At 44.9% G+C, this 18,793-nt stretch overlaps 1 protein-coding gene across 4 annotated transcripts in view; it reads right to left on the bottom strand.

Annotated features, from left to right (window-relative positions):
* FLNB (filamin B) overlaps positions 1-18,793 on the bottom strand; it is a 626,251-nt gene that overhangs the window by 110,008 nt on the left and 497,450 nt on the right. For all 4 annotated transcript variants that reach the window (XM_069643780.1, XM_069643779.1, XM_069643783.1 and 1 more), the window contains one exon: positions 10,964-11,211. In XM_069643780.1, the coding sequence (XP_069499881.1) occupies positions 10,964-11,211 (248 nt within the window). The remainder of the gene's footprint in view (positions 1-10,963; positions 11,212-18,793) is intronic.

Genomic DNA, 18,793 nt, shown 5'->3' on the forward strand with positions numbered 1-18,793 from the left:
TCACAAATCAAATATTACCCACCGCGGCGAAAGCAGACGAGCAGCACGCCAAACAAACACCATCCACCAGCATCCAGGACTGATTTCAATGTCATGCGTTGGAAGGGGCGGGACTAAAAGGGGCTTTTAAGGATTCCCCATGTGATTAGCTAATCCCTTGGCAAAGACTAATGGGGATTGGGCAGCAGAGTCATGCAATGAGAAGAATCCATTGGGGGAGGTGGCAGGATACACGCGCGTATAAAAAGGGCAGCAGGAGTAAGGCAAGGGGAAAAGTGAGGGCAGGCGATGCGGAGGGAGAAAAATAGACCAACAGGAGGATGGGAGGTGAAGCGGAGTGCTTGGGAGGTATTGGTATTGCTGGAGGTTGTGACAGGTGAGGTGTTGCTTGTGAAAGTGAGTGGTACCAGTTTAGGAAGAGGTAAGCGGAGTAGCGAGGGTGATTGTAATAGGGACTAGGAGAAAGGGGGTATGACAGAAAGAGTGAGGAGAGGGGGATCAGAGGGGAGAAGAGAACAAAGATGAGGGGCAAGGGGAGAGGAAAGGGAAGAACGAGAGGGTGAAAGGGGGTGAAGGCGAAAGGAGAGAGAAGATGGAGAGAGTAGAAGGGGAGAAGGAGTGAGGATGTGAGAAGAGTGGTGAGGGGAGAGGAGAGGAGCATTGAGCAGAAGCAAAGAGGGGAGAGGAACACCAAGACTATTTGACACGATCACCCGGAGAACGTTATACACATACACCTAATGAAATGATGAAAACGTTAAAAGTAGGGGCTGCTATTTTATTAAATAAATCTTGGACTCAATTGTATTTACTACACTCCTCAGGTGAAGAACATTCATGTTCCTAAATGGGGGCTTTATCATGGGATATGTGGTGTAAGGAAGGATTTCGGACTAGTGCTCCTGACTAATTGTGTGATCTTGACATCTTTTCTGTGAATGAGTTCTTTTTTAACTTCTATCACTAATTCAACTCATTTTGTTTTGGGGCAAGGGTTAGTCCCTAAAGCTACCAATCAGAAGGACCCTTTCCACCATTGATTCTTTTGTTCAGCACTACAACCTCCCTTAAGGATAGTAGTACAGAGGAAGCCTACCCCCCTTCTTTTTATCTTAAGTACTTGACCTTAAGCATTGTGGCTCAGACAAGGCTGGTGCAGCGATATCCGCTGTTAAAATGGATTTCCAAAGTCAGCCCTGATGGCAGGATTTTGGGAGGCCACCATATTATGGTGAAGAAGTCACAAAGGTTAGCCAAATCCAATTAAGGCGAGGTTGAAAAAAGGTCAAGGCTTAGTCTCAGGAAGGGTGGGAGTGGTCTAGACCTACAATTACATAGAGCAACACTAGTAATTCCAGATAGACAGGAAGAGTTATTTATTAGGCCTTAAGTTCACAAGCTAAGAACATAAAATCACAGGTAAATATTGTCACATACAACCTTATAAAACATATAGGCACATCCACCCTTACAAGAAATAGAATTGCATAAGAATCACCAGTGCAATACAGGTGAGATGCAAGGAAAATAGGCAGAACTCTTTAGAATCAACGCAGAACAGATTCCCTCAATCTTGTAAAGTCCAACCCTAAAATGGTTTGGGGCCTTGTGCGCAAATGTTGCAAGGCAGGGTATGACAAACAGGAATGTTAACTTATTCTCCGGACTCCGATTCTTCCATACACCGCTGCAGATTTTCCAGAATCCATTGGGAACACAATCGTCTGTGCTTGGTCTGGTTGGGGCAGGCCCAGGGGTTGCAGGTGCCAAGGATACTTTTAGCATCAGGATTTAATTTCCATCAGTCGCGGTATAAAAGAATGGGTTGCAGACAGCTTCCTGTAGAAGACTCAAACAAGGGAAGATGAAGACTTATGCAGTGCTGACCATTTCAAGACACCTCACCGGATTGGTAAAGGAGTCACTATGGTCAGGCGTCGACAGGCGATTTACATGGAGGCAAACAAAAGAGCAGGTTCAGCAAAGATTCCCTTGGTGTGAGACGGCTAAAAACCAGGCGCAGACAACTTGTGGCACAAGGTGAAGATCTGCAAAGTTCTACATGGAACAGCGACGGCTGCAGCAAGGTAGCCCAGAAGAGAGCTGGTTAGTCTACTGGTTGGTCCAGGGATACATCTGAAGGCTCAGCAGGCAAGGAGACTCAAGCAGGGGTTGGGACTGGTTGTTCCCACCATTTCAGGGGTTTAAGCACCAACAAAGGCAGAGGATCAAGGCATCACCAGGAGAACACTGGAGTCGATGCTGGTCAGTTCCAGAGGTCGTCTTTGGGTCGTCAGTGTGGCACAGCTATTTTAGGGTGCAGGGCACCTTTAGTAGCCATTTGTGGTAATTGCAAAAGTGCACAAGCAAAATCTCATGAATGGTAAAAATATCACAGCTGCCACCAGCTTGTCTTAGGCACATAGTAGAATTAGCCAAAAAGCTACAAAGTATCCTAACTATACTTCACTGTAAGGTGGTGTGTGCAGTTGTAACAATACAAGAATTCACAAAGAAAGGCATAGTTTCCCTTATATGAACAAACCAAACAGGGAATGGAAGTAAAGTAGAAGGCTTTACTTACCACCAAAAAGTCAGGACAGGGTTCAAAACAAGCAAAATGAAAGGGTGTCCTATAGAAATGTATAGAGGGAAAGGTGCAAAAAGAAAATCTTTCCTAACACCCTCATTTTACATTTTTAGGAGAAATCATGTGCACCATAACCATTTTTACTGCATGGGAGAGTTTTCACCAAATTTATGGTCAAAATGGCTAACCTTGTTGTCTAAGCCCATTCCATTTGTCTCACCCAGCCAGGTTTTATGCGTTTTCCAAAAAGCAAGGTGTGAATCAATTACCCCAAGATACAATATGGCTTTCACGCCCCAGTGGGGATCATTGGGGGGGGAGGGGGAGAGGGTCAGACATGCCTGGTAAAAGCCCACCAGCCTGAGACGTGGTAGGCCCGAGCAAAGAGAGGGCCTCAGCGGGGGCTGTGGGCCATTACCGCCCATGTCAGACTACCCTCAACCCTTTGGGTTGTGAAAGCTATTCGCACCCCGGGGTTCATCTGGGGTTCGAAAGGCTTTCTTTTTTGCTCCATAGATTGGCTGCCCTAAGCGACACAAAACCCTCCCAAAAATAAGGTGCCCGCCGCCATAGGGAAAAGAGAATAAGTCCATTTTCAATTTCTATGGCAGAGGCGGGAGGTGAGCATTTAGCTCCAGTCCTGCAGGTAAATGTTGGAGGGAGGGGGTGGACAAGAGGTTTGAGTTTGGTCATCGGGAGGCAACACGGAGAGGCTTCCTGTTTTTCCTCCCTTCATAATTTTTTTTTTTTTTAAACTAAGAAATAGCACCACCTGGGGAACGCCTTGGGTGGCTGGAACAGCGGGTGGAGAATGTATATTCTCACACGTTGCTCCAGCCACCTGATTGGCTAATGGCCCGAATGTAAGAGTGTTCCACAACTGAGGGTCCTGGTAGAAAAAAGACCAACCTCCCGGTCAGTCATTTTCAATCAGAAACTTTTTCCCCAGATCCAGGTGTTCTAGTGAGGATATATGGTTGGATTCTTGCTTTGAGATATTCAGGCGCTCACTTATGCATAGCTTGGTGAACAATGTGGGCCACTGTTAACCAACGTTTCCTGTAGCCTAGGTGCATTTTTGCCATCAGTAAGTCCACAGGTTGATAATTCCAAAGGATGGCATTCCTATCATCCACAGTTCTCACACCATAAAAGCATGTGCTCTGTAAAAGAAGCCCGTTGTATCCTCAACGCTCTCCAAGATTTAGGAACTAGGTGGATTTTTCAGGAGTAGAACGAGATTATTCTCCATTCCAGGGTAGGACCTCCTTGCATAAAGTTTATAGTCATGCCCCATAAAACTTTTGAGTGGGGTGGCACAAAATGTCAAGGCTTAAACAAATGTCTGCCCATTCATGACTGGGTGAGAGGGTCACAGGAGTTACTCTCAAACCCCTCAAATTAGGACGTATATGCACTAAAAGCAAATTGAGACCACTTGTTTAGGGCGTAGCTATAAAAGTGGCACTGAAAGGGTTACATTGAGTGGCCTACTCAGTCTTCTCCTTTGCTTGGTCTAACAATGAATGCAATCTCTCTTGATTTCATTGGTGGCTAATGGCTCTTCCACCAAAGTCGGGATTAAAAACCCCAGCTAGCCTGGTATACTCGTCTCTTCTCTGATGCGCTCTTAAACAAACGTGTTAGTCTTCAGCAAGTGTTAAGTTAATGTTCTTGGAGAGTTTGCCATTCCCACCAGAGTCCAGAGTTTGGATCCCGGCTAGCTTTATCTGTTAATTCGTCTTTGCATGGCTCTGCTTCTCCTAGGTCTTTAGGTTTTAGCACTACCAGATTCATGGATCAGAACCGCAATGCTTTCAAACTCAATCACTCTGGTCCCTTGGCTGCACTATAGCATTTGCACCACCGCGATTTCCTTCTACCTCTCCACACCACTTCCAGCTCATGGCGCTCATGGCTTTGCCAATCCTGGTTCCTTAGAGTGAGCCTATACGTATACCTCCTCAACATCTAGTTGTCCTCCTCCTCCTTCTGATGCCCTTTGGTCTCTTTCTCCTCCTGCTTTATTTCCTTCACCGTCCACTTTCCTGTCTCCTCCTCCAACAATTTCCTCTTCCTTCTCTTTTCTGGTATTTCTTCTACAAAGCCTTTATCTCCTCCTCCCTTCTACTCTCTTCAGCCTTTTACACTCCTCCAACGCCTTGCATTTCAATCTTTCCTGCTTCTCTCCTCTCCTGTTCTGGTCCCCACTGAGCACAGTTCACCTGTTTCCAAAGTCCTTCATCTCATGCTAGTCCCATCCCCTTGTATACATGGGCTCTTACTATTATGGGGCAATGGGGATGCCACTGGAATCACCTGTGCAGGCTTACTTCCTCTAACGTAGGATTGGATGGTTGCCTTGGTTCCTCTTCCCACACACATGCATCTACTGAAGTGTGATAAACATGTTCGGCTTGTAGCTCCACGAGCAGAGTATATAGTAGCTCCAGACGTCAATTTGAAATCAGAAGGTCCTTTAATGGGAGCGGTCTGATTCCTCTATGGTTTCTCCCCTTTGCAACGTGGCTCTCCGATTCTCCTGCCACTCTTGTTTTCAGGTGCGTGTGGCTCTTCTAAATCTGCTTGCAACTGCGAGGTACGTTCTCACTAGTGCCCAAAGCCCCATACATGGTTCATACGAGGAACCATGTCGCTGTCCTCGGTTATGCAGCAATCACAAATGGGGACGGTGAATCCCAATCACAGAATTAACCCTTTCTGTAGAATGGCCTTCCTGTAGAGCTTAGAAATAGGTCGGATGGCCTGGGGAATCCCCCATATACCTCCTCTGCGATGATTAGCATCACAGAGGGTGTGGCCTCCCCAGAACCTGGGTCGAACTCAACCCACTTCCTTGCCTCAGGGGTGGGACTTCATTGCAGGTGGTAGAGATTTTACAAATGGCTACAAAATCAGTTAAGATCATTTACAATTAACTTTGGGACAAAAATCAATCACAAAGTTTGCTGGGAAGGGACCCATCCAGTACCCTGTTTGAGAAACTAAGATAGGGCATATATGTTATGTTGGGGTGGATGAGGGCGAGTGCTACCACTCGAAGGTATCCAAGCAAGTGACCGGGAAATACATAGAGGCCAAATACTCACCATAAAGGCTAAAATAAAGCAGCTTTTATCTTCTTTCTGAATTCCGTCGTTCTGTATACAACCTCTGGTGACCTGTACAGGATACTGTCTGGGGGCACTCGCCCGTGGAGGAATAAATAAGTGTGCTTTCAATGCACCAAAGTCAATAATAACCAAACCTCTGACAGGTCTGTCATGGTGCTAGGAGATCCACAATGATATGGTTGTATCACATCGGTGTGCTTTGCTGGACACCAGGGAACCCATGCTCAATATGGAGAATGTAGAAAGCAGGACAGAGGCAGATAAATGTGCTATGGTAATATGGCTATTGCAGAGGCAGTGTACCTATGACAACTCAAAGTAAGAGGCGAGATATACACTATGCACATATAATTAAGGAATATAACTGCTAACCCAATCTTGAGAACGAACAATAGACGCATTTTCCAGAGTGCAGTGCCACTCGGTAGGTGGGCTAAAGAAATAAAACCAGACAGTAGTAGGGGTTGCAGAGTGTTGAGACTACCTAAAAAGAAAGACTATGCTAATGCTCCAGATGTAAGGATTGAAGTAGACTTGAAGCAGGTGTTGCAAAATGGAAGTCAGAAACCTACAATGCAGGGATGGAACTAGAGGAAGGGTACCCCAATGCCAAGGCTCCTTTCATATCCTGAGGTGTCCTCCCTGCTGCCGACACATTAGTGAAATGGATTTCATTGGTGCCTCATGAGTAGCTCTTTGCTCTCTCTGATAACAAAGCCTGCCCCCGTCACTGTCACAAGTGTACTTCAGCTAGAAACTAAAATCACAAGAGCAGGCTTATTCTGTGCAGTAAAATACCTGCAATTAAAAAGCAGTTGAACTGGATATCCCAGCCCCTTTGATGAGTATCAATTACCCTGGAGATGGATGGAGATGCAGATTCTATTTATACATCAATAATCAAAACGACTCGGGTAGTTTGGCAAAAGGAAAACTGTTTTAATGTCAATTATCTGAATCAGGGAGTACAAAGAACATCAGCACTCGCTTGATCCTCTTACTCAACAAATCTTACAAAAAGAACAGAGGTTATATTCCGAGAATTCGTCATCAGTGACGTTTGACCTGTGTCATTACCAACAACATCCTACCTGGCAAACTACAAAAACCCATTGAAGGAAGTGATAGGCTCTAAGTGAATTTCTAAATCTACGTTCCATATCAGTATGGGACAGTGAATGAAAGTGAGAGTACTTATCAGGTGGGGCAACTAAGCCCTCCCCTTAAAATGGCCACTATGAACGTCACTAAATACATTACGTCTCATTGGCTACACAAAGTATAGGACCCTTAATTACGCAGTCCTCTACAATTGATTGGCTTCTAACCCCGTCAGTACCTTTCCACCTACGTCTAGCAGCAGGCAGGCTGAACATCCAGGTGCTGGGGAGCTCGTCTTAACCTTAACTTCCCACCAATTAGCAAATCAATCCATCATCATCTCAATGGTCTAATGTCAATTAGGGCTTTGAAGCTCGGCCTTGAGTTTGTACTGTGCTCTGAGAAATGTAAGGAGTGTGGGCACACTCTGCCCTCATGCGTAGATGTGACCACCTCGTTCGTTCAACTTCATTCTTCCACGTGACTGCATACCATGGAATCAAGCCTTTTGGTGTATTTAATACAATTTAATAGACCTCTGATGTCTTCCTTGTTATGTTCATGCCTTCTGAACAGGAGTCTTGTTCTTTCACACGTGTTGTATCCAATGTCAGTTCACTTCAGTTTGATAAGACCATGGCTTCTTGGCTAGCCCAGCCTCGTTTGCTGAGATTGACTTTGTAATTCAATTTGCGTTTTAAATTCAACATAATAGAAATGAGGCTGTCTTGCTAATGTCCAGCACTGTTATAATGTGTAGTGGAAACATCCATCCTATACATATATATATATATATATATATATATATTGGCGCTTGCCACAATCTATTCACTATAAAGCTAGCCTCATGATTACTTCGTCTGCTTGCGTTTCTCTTGCATCTGTACACGTTTAAACTAGCTAGATATCTTCATCAGTTTCTGTGGTATAAGCTTCTTCACCTAGATCCCAAGATGTCACTTATCCTTAATACTTTCTTGATGCCTTATAGAATATTTGCATTCTCTGGTCTCTGCATCTCTTCTGTACGTCATCTCGATTCTGTGTGACATCACCATTCGTCTTTGCCATTTATTTGCTCTGCTTCTTCAGGGATTTAATTCAAATGGTCATCATATTTTATCGTATGCAGGTATGGTTTCCTCGGTGGGTACCTTTCCTCCCAGATTCTCTTAGGTATTGCCACTTTCACTGGTACTCCAGTCTCTGCTCTACGTCTGTTCAACTGCTCCGTGTATGTCTCATACCCTGGTTTCCAACAGAGAATTGACGTGGGGGCACTTCGCTCCTTCTCTACACAGTGAAAAGCTGATACTTTGCATTACTGCTCTTCTACCTTATGATTTGACGGCACTGTATATGGCAGTCTGTACAAATCCAATGCCAAACTTAGAAGCAGCATTTAGGTAACCAGATGTGCAGGACTTCTGAGCTACTGAATTAGGTTTCTGATATAGAGATGTATTTGGCTGAAAACCCATTCCTATTTGTTTTATTTGGAGTTCAGAGATCAGTTACATGGCATGAAATGGGAAGCTATTGCCAAATTGCCTTTTTTGTATACTGAACAGTATATTAACAAATATTCATTGTGGTCCAAATCTGAAAGCTCCTCCTGCTCCCAGCTCTAGTTAAGAACAATTTGAACACATTTTGGAATGTGGAATGTGGTTGTTTGGTTATTACTGACATTTATTATCTAGTTGAAACCTTGGGGTAAACTTTTCTTCTTTGAAACTCTGGAAAGTACCGCAGTGATTTTTGTTAGATGTATTGAGATGCACGTACATCTCCCACACACGGCCAAACAATTCAGTCTCACAAAAATCTATTGGCGCATGAGAAAGTGAAGGTGCGCGGCGGCAGGGAGTACGGGGGTTGAGCGCAGTTGGGAGCAACAAATGTATTCCTAAATTAGTTCTAGAGGCTTAGGTAGGCCTATGTATAGGGCATGGTTGATATTGTGTAGCATATTAAGTAGCAGTAGTGCAATATGTGTAACAGGTATCGCCACATTGGAAATAAGGGCTAGCATTTTGTTTTCCCTGTTGGTGGTGTAGTAGCGTGGCATAATGACGAGTTCAAATAATTTTCCCTTTCCCAAGTCCCAGGAGCGAAGCTGAGAATAGTGGCATTGTTTAATTGTATCAAGCTGTAGGCCTGTGGAATCATAATGGAATGTGAACGGCAGAGTGAGGGTAGGGCTATGGCCTTCCCAAAGGAGAAATCCATGGGAGCAAGGGTAGAGGTCTCAAGCTGCCAACATGCTGTTTAGATTTAGGAACTATTGCTCCCCAGGACAATGGCCGTCCTACTTGAACTGCCAGGCGGCTGGAAAATAGTACATCCATCCTTCCAAATGGGCCAATTAATGTGGTCCTTGAAAAAACAAGGTGGTGTACCGCAGGTGGGAAACTCATAAGGGGGTAGCGAGGAGCAGATCATCTTGTAATTTGTGATTTTAAGATTAAGAGGTGATGCCAACAAATCTAGTCCAGAGCTGGGTAGACATTGCTGGGGCACCTGCATGTCTGGTATTAAGAGGAGCGCACTATATTTCAGAGGGCCCTTTTGACGTCAGAAGTGCCCATTGAGCTCATGCCAACGACCAAATGTACACCATGTGACTAGGCCGATGAGGCTGGTAACATTCCAGGTAAATCTGCCAGTCCAGTAGCTAGGAACTAAAGTGATGGAATAGGGGGACCAAGTGTTAGAGGGAAGGGGTAGATTAGGATGTGGCTAATCCATCACGAGACTATAGGGGACAGGTTGTATGTATATAGGCGGTAGCCAGTGAGGATGCGGGATAACACTGTACATTGCTCACATCATGAGTGACTATTTCTTTTGTTAAATAATTCGTACTTGCTTTAAACTAACAGAGCTCTGTGTCCGTTTGGTTCTACAGGACCTTCCAAACCTTTTTTCTTTTTGTATACAAAATAAATCTTGTTTTCCTTGAAAAGTGATGCACCAAGCCATTTTCCTTAAATAAGTGTTTATTGACTGGAAGGCTTGCCTTGCAGATGTATTTCCTGAAATTCATCACTAAAGTTAGCAGGAATTGGTTCTTCAGAGTAAGAAACAGAACATGGTTGTCTTCTAAAATGACCTGCATCATATCCAATAATTATGTAATAATCTGTTTATCTAGTTACGAAATCTTTGTATTTCAGAATTGGCAGAGTCATTTAGGGGGAAGAGTTTAACCATCCAACTTTCTAAATACAGACACGACTTATCTTTAATGTGTAATGCACCATTTGCGTTCTGAGAGTATTTAGAAACTGCATTAGGATTTAATATGGCGAGTCTCAGTGCAGTTTTGTCTTTTGCACCCTTAATCAGACCACATAATTTATAGTGGTTTTGTGTCGACAACAGATATGTAGAATATAACATTGTCAAATGCCCCCCCCCCCCGAAATGCTGGTAAAAAGGCACCTTTGGTATTTCACCCTTCTGCCACTCATTGTAATTAGTCTGAAAGAAAAATCAATGTCAAGTTATATCTGAGGACTACAGCGCCAGTTTTCCAAAGCTCCACACACCATGTAAATGTTTAAAAGCTTTTTTTCAATCAGGAGACACAATAAGGACATCGACACTGAATTTGTGTACATTTAGAACTTGCTCATTACCATTTAGGTTATGCATAAATGCTTCATAATTTACAGATTTGAGCCACAATGTTTCCTTTGACCAGCTAAAGTTGTGTGAAATCATTGCTACTAAATGGTCGAGATTAGGCAGGTTGTAACGTGCCAGTAAACCAGTGTCGAGTTCACAACTCTTTTGGACTGTCTATATCATGACGGGAACCGGCCTTCACACAGCTGCAGAAAGAGTGGTGTACGATATCAGATAACACAACACACAAGCTGTAGTTTATAAGAGCCAAGACTAGAACGCAATGGAAAGCAAACATGTTTGGGGTTCACCGAATGAATCCCCTCGATACTCTGCATGTAAATGCATCATACCCATGAGACAGGGGTATCCTTCCAAAAAAACACTGAGCATGGGCATCAAAACACGGAAAGCGTACCAGGGAGGAAACCCCAAGCCTAGATGGTCCTCTCGTTTATTCAAGTAGATCATTCCCTTCATTTATTATTTCACAAGATGAACTTACCATTACAGTGAAAGGGCTGTTGGGAATGTCAACTCCACCAAAGCGGACGTGAATGACATATGGTCCAGGCTTAGCAGTAGTATAGAAAATGTCATATGTGCCGTCCTCATTTTCAATGACATCTGCTTCCGCTTCTGTGTAGTCTGGATTCAGCACTGTGCAGGTCACCTTGCCTTTGCCCGCAGATTTGGCATCCACCACAAAGCCAACTTCCTCACCAGTTTTAACAGTGGGTTCGATTCCTGGACCTGGAGTAAAATATTTGTTAGGAAAGTTACAAATGGCTGTACAGTGAAACTTATCCCAGAAAATTATTAAAAGGCCACACATCCATTATATATGACTTTAAGGCAAACTGATCTTTATATTTATATCGTGCAACCAACTCTGCACTCATGCATACACAACACACACTCATCACACTCTAATTATCACACTTATTCTCACACCCTTACACCTTAATTATCACAGTCCAAACCCTGAAAACAACATCAACCTGTTGCATTAATGTTTTCCTCAGGATATTCGGGGGCCCAAAACTCTGCTATCAATACATTACATAAATGACACCCTCAGATCTACCGCACTATAACATTCTGGTCAGTTTTCAAACCCTCCCAGAGACTGGGTGGGCATGACAGAAATGTCTGAAGCAAGGCCACTCTGGAGGTTATTCATGGCTCCAATATGCAGCAACTCCACACAAAAAAACATTTACATTAGCAAAGGATGCATGTCTAAAATACCCAATAGTCGGCTGTATGAGCTCAATGTAGATCGGCAATAGCTTAACACGCCTTTCACCTCCATATTATATTATGTTATGTTACAAGTCTTTCAAGGTGCTCCAAGTCACCACTGCAGTGCTCTCAGAGCGCCCAACTTATCTGGCAGTTGGTGTATTGTGACCATGCCTGGATAAATTAGTTTGTAGATGTAAAGTAGCAGGGAGAAGATAAGTGGGTGGAAAAGCAGGTGGAAAGCCACAGACTTAGTGATGTAGACGGAGAAAAAGAATGTTTTGTGGTAGCGCGGGTGCCTGCAGATCCATTAAGGTGGACCGTAGATCCCCATTTTTAAAAGGATGCTATGTTTTGAGCAGGCTTGGCATCAAACAGATTTTCCATGTTCAAGCAGTTTAGAGGAATAATAGGTAGTTAATAACACAGAGGATTTGGCTGAGTGGTGGGTTCAAGGGGTGCCCCAGGCACCTTGTTAAATCACTGTGGCCTTTTGACGAAAGACTACCTTTTAAATTATTCCACGGGGCCAACTCCAGAACTGCCATTCCAGGAGGCCAGATGTGGCCTGCTGCAGAACAGACTAGGTGACAGGTAAAAGTATTCGGAGAACAAAAAGGTAGTACGAGCTGCCAGGGTTCTGTGAATGCCTTTTAGATTATGTTGCAAGCCTGACACTCAGAAAGAAGGGGGAGGGGTGATGTGTGATATTATTCACCAGTACAGAAGGTTCGTTAACCGCTGAGCTAGTGACTGCTCCATGAAAACATTTGGAATGAGTGTGGGCTCGAGCCTGGCTCCTCCCACACTTTCAAAACCCCACATTGATGGGCTGAGCCTTAATGAAGAGACTATGGAATCCTGAGGCTGGTAGAGTATTTTTTTCCTGTCTTGTACGGCAAGAGCGGGAAGTCAATGTAAAGTAACGTGGCGTGTACATGATGACTCTATGGGAGGTTTGACCATTTTTATGCCATGAATTCCCCACACCAACATCCAGTAAAAAAACAAATGAACAAAACATTAAATAAGAAAAACCACAGAACCAAATCCCACATTTCCAGACCACCAAATCCAATAAATATATGATAAGAAGTATTTTCTGTTCTTCTCCCCATTCCTCAGTTTTGCAAATCATAGTTTGGTGATTTGATTGGACTTTCGTAAAGAGAATATTTTTAACGCAACAATGTCGGCTTCATGGTGGGGGCGATATAAATAATAAGGTAGGTAATCTACTATAAAACAAATGTGGGTTCAAGCTCAAACACAAGATGAAGCCCAACAGAGAATGGAGATCAACAAAAGCGAAATATGGAAAAGATTGACCTCGTACATCAAATATTGTGTCAATCAGACCGTGATGATGTTTAAATAGAGCACCTCTAGAGCCCAGAAATATGAGCTGCCATTGGAAAGGAAGCTGTCACAAGCTAGTAGATATCAGGGACTGGAGAGGCGAGGAAGGTAGTGAAGCTTGCTCTCAGAAGGGAAAGTTAGTCGATGGGCAGTTACTGTCTGGTACCCACCAGTGCCGGCAGCTGAGGGCTCTGAAAGAGCTGCAGGGGCTACTGTTACTGGGGATTGCAAAATGGCACCCCTCCAGTGACAGATGCTGAAGACCAGTTGGAACCACCCTATTGGTCACAGAGCAACACCAACTATCGGTGTAATCACTCACGCGTTGCCACGTTCAACTGGGGGAGCAGGCAAACCGTCGGATGAACGGCCCTATTGAAAGAACCTGGCATGGAAGCAAGGAACGCAAGGGGCACTTCTCAGAACGGACTGCATCTCCATCATTGGTTATTTCACCTTCACAGTGCCCTAGCAAGAGGAACGTCACATCGCTCACAATTCCGCTCTAAGGAGTGAAGCTTGAATTGCAGTTCTGCTCCGGGGGCAGTTACTGTACAAAGCAGGATGCCTATTGCCAACTGCCAATGTCGGGCATAACCTCGTTTGCCATCAGAGGATGCCTGGAAAACAGCACAGAAGACAAGCCTCTGATGCCACGGCTGACAAACTCTGAAAGTCTTCCTGCTCAGGTTCAATGCATCCCCAACTACCGACCCTTCTGTAAGGAGAACAAGGCTACAAGCGTTCAATCATAGACACGGGTTGATCGTTTTTATCTGGTTTGATCTCACCCAGGCAGATGCTTCGTGGTAAATAATTACTGTGTTCACCACAATAATTATAACTGCAGATCAACAGTGGCCGCCAAAAGAAAATTGAATTTAAACAGCCCAAGGCGCTAACATTAAAGCGCCTTGAAACACATCGTGTATAGGCGCCACACAAATAAACAATCAATTCAATTAAATGATGACCAGTTATCCTTCAGGGCCCAGCAATTACCCATCTTCCCAAAAATTATCATTCTAAGCGATCTCAAGGATTGTGTTGCCATTCGACGCCAAAGGATTTACCCAAATTCCGTAATAACACGACCCACATTACTGGACATCAGGCTTTCTGCAGCAATTGGTTTGACACAAGACATCACAATCTCCTCAAGTAATGGACTGATCACGTGCTTATCCAATTACTGATTAAAAAAAGAAAGATAATTTCACCCAATGCAGCAGTGGCTTTGTGGGCACGGAATCACTCTCCGAGCCCCTCTGAGTGAGGACCTTGTAGAATAATGCAACCCTCACCAGTGAGCACTGGGTATAGTCTTGCCCTGGCAGCTCAAATGTACACCACAACTCTCAGCTGCAGATAGATTCGAATTGTTTGATTCACATTAAGGTATACACCGGCAGCAGAGGCAGGGAAAAGAGTCGCACACTGAAAGCAGAACACAATACATCCTAAAACACATGCAGAGGATAGCAGAGGCTCTACGGCCTTATCTCAAGTCACTTGGCTTATTCCTTTGGTGAATAGTAGCGTACCACCCTATCACAGAACCATCAACAAGGTCTGAAAATCTACCACGCAATTAACTCTTACACTCAATGTTGTCACTCATTTTCCAAGACCTACTACAAATACCATTACCAAGGTAAAAGCAAATCACCTTCTCTGCTATAAAGCAATTTGGCAACTTCACTTCACATCAACTACCATTTCTAACATCCCTAGAATACATTTTAAAAATTGTGGTCCTAGTCTTGAAGACTGCACACTACTCAAGGCTAATGTAGCGCTCTGGCATTATTAGACTATTAAGCCATGAGTTTAATTCCTCAGCTATGGCAGGGATTTCCTCCAGCTTGCATGGTGTTTCACTTTGTCCTCTCCCTTGCCACGCCAGTATGTTTGGCTCACACGGTCTTCGTTGATTTGCTGTAGCTCATTTGGTCTCTGCTAACCAGAATCCACAGCTTCCCCTCAGTATCCAAGACTCTCTGTGGAACTCTCCATTCTCTCTTCTTGAGCTATCTTGTGTCCCAGGAAGATTGTATCAGCATGGAAGAAAGACTGCTAATTTACCCTCTGTTTATGGTCCAACAGAGGAGATATGCCAAAACTCGATATATGAAGGTATGTGGACAGGGAAGTAAGGAGGCGGGTGTGCGATAGGGGGGGAATGGTGGGGACCCCCATAACAAAGAATGGTCAAATTAAGGTTGACAAAATGTAGTCGACCAAAATGAAAACTAGTTTAGCAAACAACGTAGAACCATCCTGCATATCTAAAGAAACAAACAAATTTTCAGGTTCTAGACCGTACAGAGAAAGTGAGCAGTGTCACCAAATGAATTTGTCCTTCAAGAGAAGCTGGTTGAGGAGCGTCAAGTCCTGAATTGGTGTGGGTGCCCATTATTTTGTAAAGATGTGGAGACTTCCGAAGATGGTAAAAGTTCCACCTCTCTCTTCATAAAAAGCTGAACAAACTCTGCTAGGATGAGCAGCACAGACAGGGATTGTTGTCTTATCTACAGGATAAAGTAGCCTTTGGAACTGATCTTTAGGATTGGGACCTGCCGGTGGATCAATAGATGATTTGGGGTTATAGGGTTCAATGGTGTTTATTAAACCAGGAAAATCAAAGGTTTAGGGATATCTGAGGTTGCTTGACAGGAACGCAACCAAAAAATATCAATCAATACTCTCTGTAGGGCTGTGGTCCTCAGTTTTTCCTCTCCCTGTGAATCCACCTTCTTGGTGAGAAAGCCTTTGGGAGTTCATGTGCCCTGCACCTCTTTCTTTCTTGACTATAGTATGTGTGCTTGTCTTTTACAGACGACGCCAGGATGTTGCAGACTAGTGGACATTATAACTTCTAGTTTCTTGGGTCATCTAGATGTGGGCTGGGCATAGACTAAGATCCTATGCAGGATTTTGGTGGACCCTAGGGTTTTTGAGCATAACCTTCTTACAGACTGTTGAAGACCTGCCTGGGTAATACTCCTCCACCAAGCTTGTAGCTTCCCTAGTGCCATCCTCCTAGTGCTCTCCTTCACCACATACGCACATCTCCCTCTCTTGCCCTCTCTTTCTTTCAGGCTCTCTTAATCTCAGTTCATGTACTGGTTGGCAGCTTCTACTCTCACCACTACTGGATGGTCCTCAAGAGGGAAAACGGGACGATCCCTTCCCTCGATTCTCATCCAGACCATGGCCTAGGACGTCCGACCCAAGCACCCACCATGAGAGGAATTTGACTCACTCATGGCCAACCCAGACATCTAGATCCACTGTGGCCACACCCCACACAACCAAGGAGGCTGCCCGTCAATCAAACCACGTGCTGGAGCCTCAGGTGAAGTTGATATCGACCGCATGAATCAACTGGATTAGACAGCAACCATTAATACCGCTATCGTTAGAGATGCCATGACGACATAGCCAGTGGACAAGGACTCACGTGCCACCAAGCACATTGGACACACGATGAACACTCTGCTGTGACATAGAGGACCACTCACATTCACACATGCATCGTTGTTATTTTCCACATAGGCCAGCTACAGCACCGCAGAAACACAAGACGCCAGAAGAGCTTGTGTGCATGCTTGCAGATGCTTCCTCGCCACTAAAAACCATGAAGAAGTAACCACTGTATATGGACTAATGCATATGAATCTCCATCACCCCTCGCGACCCCCATTTAGCCACCCATAACCCAGGCCGTGCTAGGCCGCAAAACGGGTGTCCAGGCCGGAGCAGTTCAGACAAATCTGCAAGGTGCTGATCGCGCAGGACAAGGCCCCCGACAAGAGCCCCAAGCCAAGGCCGCAATGTTGCAATCTACATGCCGCGCTCCCTGCGCCAAGGTTACACCTGCTACTGCTAAATGCTCCTCGAGCCGAAATACAAATCAAATGCTCAATTCTGCTCCACCCACGATCCCGCAACACGTGACCAGGCCAGCCTGATACGATGCCAAGCTCCAGGGACCAGAGAAGTGCTGGGGTCTCACGTCTGGGGCACAGACTGCAACAATGAAGTGACAAATCGGACACCAATAGCGATGGGAAAGACATGCACACCAGCTAATGGTCAGACCTGTCCATTGTCTGCCACTGACACATAGTCATACTTTGTTGCCAGCACCAGGTACACCGCGAGCTGAGAACATAGATGGTCCCAGGCTTGGGGGCTCGGGAGTGAACCAATCAGAATACGAGGGGAACACTACTGATGCCATCATTGCTTTGCCAATCACTAATCGTCCCCATGTAACATTTCACTTGTAGCGATTATTAGGGACGACCCAGGCGTACCACCTGACCCTTTCTCAACCACTAACTACCTTCCCTATATGTGCCTATACTAACCCCACCACTTGAAGAGCTAATCCAAGGTGGCATTAGGTTTTGGCGCTAGTCCTCCCAGGTGACGTACGTAACCGCGTCATACAGCTAGAAAAAGGGCCTGCGAGCCCACCAAGAACGAGAGGTCTCTCGGATGCATATGACCTGTGAGCCCGTCGCTGCTTGTTTTGTGTAATAAACAGCAGTAACTCTTTGCTCTTGTGTGTGCCTCATACTCTGTTGGGACGCGGGAGGAGTTGTGGCCTATCCAACCCCAGAGGCCCGCGGACGGCCCTGTCGGCTCCTGGGAAAACTACCCCGACAGTCCCCCACTCCATCTTGTGCATCCTATGCGCCTCTTTCTACAGATGTTCTTTACACCTCTTGATTACTCCTTCAGAGGCCTATTGCATCTTGCCCCTCACATGGCATCTCTCCTCCTTGACTCTACTTGCTCTGATACTTCAGTTCACCAGACTGCTCCTCTCCTCTCTCTCTAGTCCTCCCCTTCTCCTCCTCCAGGCTGCTCCTCTTCTAATTTATCTCCTCCGCTATACCACTTTCCTCCTCACTGTTGTCTTTCTCCTCGCGTCTTCAACTCCTGACTCAAATGCCCCACATTTCCTCTGCCCCTTTTATATACCAGGAGATCTAGTTTCAGCTGTGGGCCAACTATAAGCAAATTCTGTGATTAGTACTCGCTGTAGAGAACTACAATGTTTGCAGCCGTCTTTCATATGTGAGTGGGGATTGGTGCAGGTCTGCATGCCAGCTTGGGTTCAGATGGCCTGCATCCATTCAGCGCTGATCTTGGCTCGAAGGGCAAAGACTTATAAACGGGCGTGCTGCTGATTGTCGACACTGCTCATAGTCTATGTTCCTCTTTCCCAGCCCAGTGTTTTGCAGGATTACACAGGAATGGGTCCCTGGCTGAGTTCATGGCATTCTGCCTTTATGAAGCAAAACAGCAGCAGAAATGGGCACAAAGAAGGCTATATTTTCCTTCAAGGAATTTGCTTACAATTTGTTACTATAATTTCTGGGGGTTTCAAGCTTAGGGGAGGGGGGCACTCCTTCTACAACTTCCTGAAGGATCACTTCCTTTCTCTAGATTATGTTTTATTCTGGGCTAGTTATAGACTGTGAATCCTAGGTGATAATCCATGTACGACCTCTGGGGCCTATATCATGCAGCTGCTGCAGAAAAGATTAACACTGGCAAACAGAAATAAAATATTAAGAAACAGGCCATGCCTCACCACAATCTCAGTTATTAAGTAAAGGAGTATGCCTGTAGGTTATGTGGACAATTGAGATGCATAGTAGGTCTGAGTGCAAGCTCAGTAACCAAGTGGCAGTGAATGCCTGCATGTAGTGCC

Source organism: Ambystoma mexicanum, chromosome 2p (assembly GCF_040938575.1).
Source record: "Ambystoma mexicanum isolate Mex_15411 chromosome 2p, UKY_AmexF1_1, whole genome shotgun sequence".
Classification (NCBI taxonomy): Eukaryota; Metazoa; Chordata; class Amphibia; order Caudata; family Ambystomatidae; genus Ambystoma; species Ambystoma mexicanum.